At 46.3% G+C, this 7,133-nt stretch overlaps 1 protein-coding gene across 2 annotated transcripts in view; it reads left to right on the top strand.

The window, feature by feature from the left end:
- Window positions 1-999: 999 nt before the first annotated feature.
- Window positions 1,000-7,133, top strand: part of TSPAN5 (tetraspanin 5) — an 84,988-nt gene continuing 78,854 nt past the window's right edge. Inside the window, exon 1 of one of the 2 annotated variants that reach the window (XM_030492057.1) lies at window positions 1,000-1,620. In XM_030492057.1, coding sequence (XP_030347917.1) covers window positions 1,540-1,620 — 81 coding nt within the window. In that variant the 5' untranslated portion in view covers window positions 1,000-1,539. The remainder of the gene's footprint in view (window positions 1,621-7,133) is intronic. The other variant, XM_030492059.1, reaches the window with a different exon arrangement.

The following is a 7,133-nucleotide window of genomic DNA, read 5'->3' as shown; positions in this document are numbered from 1 at the left end:
TATGAATACAACTAAGCCACGTAACTTTACAGTTGGCAAGTTCAGCGTAAATTCAGAGTATGTTAAAATACAAACCCTAGAAAACATTGTAAAATGGCTCTTCATGTGTTCCTGTGCATGCAGTGCATACAAGTTCACGTGGGAGGTGATCTGAAGGCACACATTCAGAATAACCTCCACAGTACAATTATGGTCTTGCTCCTCCTCAGTACCACAGCCAACCTAGAACCGTGATGCTTTCCTGCCTTTTCTCCCCGAGCAGGCTATGGAGCGCTGTCCTCTGCTCCCTCACGCCAGGCAGGCTGTGTAATTCCCCACTGCTTCGGCTTGGGCCGCCCCAGCTGTAAGGGGGAGGGGGAGGAAGGGAACCCCCCGGCCTGGCAGCGCTGCGCTGTGTGCAACGCCACGGCTCGGGCAGCCCGGCGATACTTTGTCGAGGGAGGCTTCGCGGGAAGAGAATGGAAGAAACCTCGACTTGGACTTACAAACGCGTAACGAAGACACGAGCTCACCGAACACCGTTACTGCTCTCGGGCACCTAACACAAGCCCCCGGGCATTACCTCAGCATGGGCAGGTGCGGCCCCGCACACCATCCCCCCCCCCGCGGCAGGCTCACGCTCCCCCCGCCGCGGCTGCCCTGCACGGCCGCTCCCACGGCCACCTCGCCGGACCCGTTACGTAACTGAGGCGACGGCGACAGCCACCGTCAGGCCGCCCCCCGCCCTCTCCACCGCAGACAAAGACCAGCGGCCACAGCCCCCCCGCCGTCACCCCGGGGGGGGGGGGGGCCACCTCACGGCCAGCCCCGACCCGCCTGGCCGCACACCCCGCCACTGAGGCACACCACGGTGGGTGGGGGGGGTGGTGAGGTAGAGGAGGGGGCGCCGCAGGGCAGCCCTCGCCCCGCCCTCTGGGCGCCGCCGCGCAGTCGGATTGGCGAGGCGCGACGCCAATCATGCCGCCGGGGCTACCACTGGCGCGCCTCTCCCCCCCCCCTTCCCCACGGGGCGGGGCGCACGCCGAGGCCGTTGCCGCTGTGGGGGCGGGGGAAGGAGCGAGCGTTGTTCGGGAGGGCTCTGGGCGCCGCGCGGCTCCGGCAGGGCAGTGCTGAGCCACGCCGAGCCGCGCCGCGCCGGCCCCGCTGTGGTGGTGCCGCCGAGCTCCGCGCTCTGCTCCAGCGGCTCCCTTCCGCGGCGGCTCCTTTCCCGGCGGCCGCCCCTCTCCTTCTCTCTGCCCCCCTCCCGCTGCGAGTAGCCGGGGCCTCCTCCATGCGGGAGAAGAGGAGGAGGTGGGAGCTGCTCGCCGGCCATCCCCGGCGCCCGGCAAGTCGGAGTCGACCCGCCGCCGCGCCGCTCCTGCCGCATCTCCCCACGGCGAGCAACCGGCGCTAAGCCCTGCCTGCCGCGCCGCCCCAGCCTCCCTCCGTCTAGATCCCTCTTGTCCGTACCCCACCTTTCTTTTTCCTTTCATTTCCCCCCCGCCACACACTTTGGTTCTCACCCTGGCTGCGAGCAAAGTGTCTTCATGAGCGCAGAGGATGTCCGGGAAGCACTACAAGGGGCCTGAAGTCAGTTGTTGCATCAAATATTTCATCTTCGGCTTCAATGTCATTTTCTGGGTAAGTGGGCCGGTTGCACGGCGCTTCGTGTCTTCCTCTACCACCTTCTCCTCCTCCTCCCGCGCCGCCGCTCCCGGGATGGGCACGGCCAGAAATGAAAACCGGAGGGACCGTGTAAAAGCGGAGCCTCGGGGTCGTGCGTGACAGTTGGGCACGCGGCCGGCGGTTAGGGGTTTGAATGGGGCTTTCGGGGGTGCCGTCTCAGCTCTCCCTCACCTCCGCAGCCACCTCCTACCCGCCCGGCTCCGGGCAGCCCTTCCCCGGGCAAGTTGGCGTGCTGCGTTCCTGCACCTTGGGAGGCTGCGGGCTCCTCTTCCCTTCCGGCCCTCCTAATTGCTTTTGTTGTAGGTGCGAACAGGGTTTCTTGCCTCCCCCCCCCCCATCTTTTCCTACTCCCTTCCCCCTCGTCTGCTTTGTGGTGGGAGAGGGAGCAGGTAGACACTCAGGCCTGGAGAGCGAATTGATCTGTATGTTTTCCTGCCGATATCCCTGTTAAATACAAATAATAATAAAATCACAGCTCAAGTTCTCTAAACAGCGCAGTTTAAGGCAATGATTACACAATGGCGAGGTTGTGTACAGCGCGGATTTATTATGATTAGCTATGAAGACATAGTAGTAGTAGCAGCAATAATAGGATGGAGGAGGGAGGAAACTGTATTCCCACCCATCCCTAAAGTGTAAGCCCATGGGAGGCTTGGTTGGGCATTGGCTGGGATGCCTGGCAGTGCTGCTCGATCTCCTGACTGAACAGTATGTTGTTGCACCATTCTAGCACTGGCTGTAGAGTAGGCAGAACTGCATAGTGAAATGTAACCTGCATATAGTAGCTTTTCTAGCATCTTCTCAACGTGTTGGATTTGAAAGCGAAGCAGCTGTTTTTAGATTTACATGCCAAATTTCGTAACCACAGAGGGGAGGGGGTGAGCATTCTCTCACACACATCAATGATGAGGTTTTATCACTTCATAGAACGTTACAGTTGGGTGAAGGCTCTTACGTGAGCAATCCCCCTCTTTTCATGAGATACTCAACAATGAGAAACAGGCATAAACTGAGATAGGGTGAATGTGTTTTTGAGGGGCTTTGAGGGCAAGTTGAATACATATCTCATGGAGTTGCTTCTTTGGACTAGAAATGTGAATTGGGGGGGGAAAAAACCTACCTTGAAGTTTTCTGGATGGAGGTGGGGAGGAATAGAGGAGAGAAACTCCCAAACCAGTACTGAGCTTGTGATTGTCACCTTGGTGAGAATAAACGAGGGTGGTTACGTGGCTAGCTGGTGTTCTTAGCTAACCTCATATCCATGTTCCTGGAAGGTAAAGATGCTTGCAGATGTTTTGGAAGAGCAGGAGTTTTGGTTAATTACACTTTTATACTGAAATACCTTTCCTTAGTCGAGCAAGTAAGCTGATGAAGTGAAGTTGACTGTGGTTTCATGTCAGTGTTTACTTGGCCCAAGACTGACCTGCGGAGATGGGTGGTTGCAAGCTTTGTAGTATTCTGACCCTACAGTGGCTCTTTTTATTGTACTGTTCACTCAGTTTTTAGTGGTTGAGTTTGCCATGGTTCTTTTCACGTGTCTGGTTTTTCATTTTGATTCCCCTGGGTGTATGTTGCTGTGAACACAGATGTTTTTCAGCAGGGAACAGAGTAGCATGAGGAACACTTGTGTGCCATATCCTTGGACTAGAAGAGAAAGATTATGGTGAAATATACATAAATGTGTGATCTTGCTCCTTTAAGCACCATCAGTCTGTGAGAAGCTATATACCGTGTAATTTCCTTCATCTTATTCTCTGAAGTTTAATATGGGGATGGTGCAGATGGGAAAGCTGTATGTTTTTAGGTATTTTGTGGCTAGTTGTTTTCCTATTCCTGTGCTGTTGAGGCTGGTGTGGCACGGTTTTTGCATGACGGCAGGCGTTCCTCTGTTGTAACTGAATGGATTACAGGATATCTCTCAAGGCCACATGGCTTTATACTTCTGGAACGCTAAGCTGAAGACCTGAATATATTGCCGCCTCTGCCATTTGCTTGATGTGTGGCCCTTGCTTACAGATTTCTCCTTTTGCAAAATGCTAATCGTCTCATTTGTGTCCTTGGCTAAACTTCTTGAAATCCAGAGACAAAGCACTTCATAGGAGTTTAGTCATTTCTTCATAATACTGTAATCTCTTTATGAGGGAGCCTGCAGTTATAACCATGTCTCTTATGATTTGGAGTGAAAACATAGGCAGTTACTCTTGTAGAATACATTTTAATGTTGTTTTTACTGAATTAATAGCAAATCTTTCAATAATCTATCATGAAACTGGCCAAAAAAGCTGTAAATGCAAATTGCAAGTTTGGTTGGCTGTTCACAAAAAAGTTACAATCAAAAATAGCCACCGATGTAGTCATTGTAAATACATTGAAATGATGAAGAGGGCATTGTGTTAACCCCATGATGCTCTCCAGGGATCTTGCTAACATGGAGATATGCAGAACACCTTTGTTAAAACTTCTACCTGAGCATTATTATCCAGTGGTTTTAACACAACCTTGTAAGACTTTAATGTAAACAAATGGGAAAATACTCTCTAGTCTGCATCATAATGGGCTATAAATAAAGAGAACCAGTTGGAAGAGTAATGGTTTTGACAAGAAAATTGTCTGTGCCTTGAACAGAGCAATATTATAGACCTGCTGAAATTATGTTGGGAATGATGGTTGGGAATGATACTACTTAAACTGATGATGCTACAAGAAATCAGAGGCTTTACATGCCACAGAGTATGGGCAAAATAAATTATCAGATTTTTTTTTTTGTGAATTTTTTGGTTTTGAGCTGGTCTCATTTCTTTCTTTAAAAACCACAACTGAATTATTAGGATAATGAATATAGGAAAGTTGCACTCAAATGCTGTGTAGATATTGTGACTAAAGGTGACTAGTAGGCTGTTCAGGAGATAGTTCTCAGTCTTGCACCACCCCAGGTAACATGTCTGTGTTTTGTACTGTTGTAGAAGACTATTATCTGCAGAGTCTATGCATAATTTATGTTTTAGGTGTACTTTACGATTATTTTTTTTTTGAAATTCAGTATTAAAGTTGGTAAATATGATGGAAGTGTTTGTTCAGAAAAAATATTTGATGAGATTACTGTATTCTCATGGAAAAGGAAAGGTCATTTGGCAGTTGACAAAGTAAGGGTTAGGAACTGAGAAAGTTAGAACTCAGTATTATGTTTCCCTTTCCATTGCTCAGCTGCCATTCTTCTGCTGATTGTTGATTAGAGCACACACCTGTGCTTTAACTTCAGTAGCATGATGGCTGTGAGAAAGCACCACGTTATGTTTGCTGCCTTTCTACGCTGGTGGAATAGACAGTGCTTTTTTTTTTTTCTTTTTAATGAGCCTTTATGTCTTTGTCTAGGTAAGCCATAATGTAATCTGATTAAGATAACAGATGCAGCCTTAATATAAAGTATCAGAAAACATTTTACTGTTATTAAAGAAAGCAAACAAATAATGCCTCCTCCTCCCCTTCCCCCTTAGACTTCCACGTAGAATGGTGTCGAAGGTACAATGCAAAAAGTAAAAGTAGGCTGCCCTACTTCCCAAAAGGCAAGAACTGTTTCCCCTTCTTACCCTTTCTACTTTTGCAAGACAGTTTAAAGCCAACTTTTGGTTCCAAGAACTGTTAAATTGCTCTCTGTGTTTTATTACACTTGATGGAAACTGTGGATATATACTCTTGTTTAACTCTCAATTTCAGTCCACACTTGATTTCACTGACCCTAGCCTAATTGGACAGATGTATAAAAAGCACTGACACCTCAGAAACCTTTGCTTTATCTGATGATTCACTGTAAGTTGTGAGAGATGCTGCAGTTATGATACATCAGCATATTACAAGTCATAATTTGTGTTTTAATTTGCTTGGCATCTGCTAGTTTTGATGGCAACCATATGGGAGTCTAAATTGTCTTCTGAATTACAGGAAGACAAGAGAAAGAAAACTGAATAAGGTTACAGAATTGTGTTACAGGAAGAGTGTTGGAAAGGTGCACTGACCTTTAAGGGACATCAAATAGATTGTTTATGAAATTTTGTACATTGTTGATACTTTGTTTTCAAAGGGGCGGAAGATCATTTTCCGATGTCAGCTGGTTTTCAGATATGCACAAGGAAGTTTTGGCTATGTAATTCTCCCCTGCCACAGTGGTAAAAAAAAAAAAAAAAAAAATTAATCGTGGAGCTTGTTCCATGCAATTTTCAAATGTGTTCTGTGGCATTTGATCTTTAAAAAACTGCATTGGGAAGATGCCCATGCACTGGAAATGGAAGCATTCTGTTCACTCCTCTTTTATGATCAAATGATGTTTATTTACTTTTTAAAAATTTCTTAACAGCAGAGATAACTTAGTGTTTCATAAGTGGTCTTGCCAGAAACAGAACAATGCTTGTCTGGGGAAAATACACAACTGTTTTGTAGCACTGAAAGGCGGTGATGTACATATTGATGAAATAGATGGCACATCGTGAGCTTGGGATTCCTGAATTCCTCAGTGTCTCTTTTAGCAGATGTAGCCCCAGTCTTCAAATGCATATAAAAATATAGTAACTCTGCTGTCTCCAGGGGGCTTACTTCAGATTTGTAGAGGTCATTCTTGGAATAAAATTTTTCTTTGCCCTGCCTTCCCTCTTAACTTTGTTGCAGGCTGTATCATTAGTTATACAAAAAGAAATAGGTGGGGGACATGGATGAAGCTGTTTCCTTTCTCCTAAGTATTTGTTTTGCCAGAACTAGGTGTTTGTAAATGTTATTTTTTTTGTAAGCGTGTTTTGTATTTTGTTTGTAAATGTTTTAAGCTATTTTTGAAAGCTTTTGAGACTTCTATAAAACAGTTTATAAAAGATTGAAAAAGCATAAGGGCACAGGATCTAGAAAAAACTAATTGTGATTAGCTGTGCAACTTCTTCTGTTTGATATCAACATACTTCAAGTGAATGTTGTTGGAACTACTGAATGCAGCTTACATACTTTTCTTCTGTGTTAAAGATGAATTTGGTACAAGTATTTACCAGTCTCCCACCTTGATTGAATTAGTCATAGTGAGTTTCACTTGGTGGCACATCTGTCTCATGAAAAGTTAATTTTGAATCCTTAGTGTCCCAGTCAGATGCATGCGAATGGCACCCAGAGTTTAGGCAACCCCAATAGAATATTTTTGCAAGTGAAACATTTTATGAACATTTGTATGTGTGAAAACAAGTTGTTATGGGTCCTGGTCCCATCCCCCTTGTTGCATGTCAATAATGCCTTTTTTTAATGAAGGCAACAGATCCATGTCCTGTAACACTGATTTTGAAGCTGGACATGTTACCTTAATTCAGTAAGACACTCTCTTCCTGATAAACTCTTTGGTGTTTTTACAATGTATGTACCTATTCAGCTACAGTATATGATATGATAGTCACACAGGGAAAGCAACCATGAACTATGCTGGGGAAGAAGGGCTTTTTATT

This window comes from Strigops habroptila, chromosome 7 (genome assembly GCF_004027225.2).
Source record: "Strigops habroptila isolate Jane chromosome 7, bStrHab1.2.pri, whole genome shotgun sequence".
Taxonomy (NCBI): Eukaryota; Metazoa; Chordata; class Aves; order Psittaciformes; family Psittacidae; genus Strigops; species Strigops habroptila.
The sequence above is the reverse complement of the archived record's forward strand: the minus strand, read 5'-3'. Positions and strand labels throughout refer to the sequence as shown.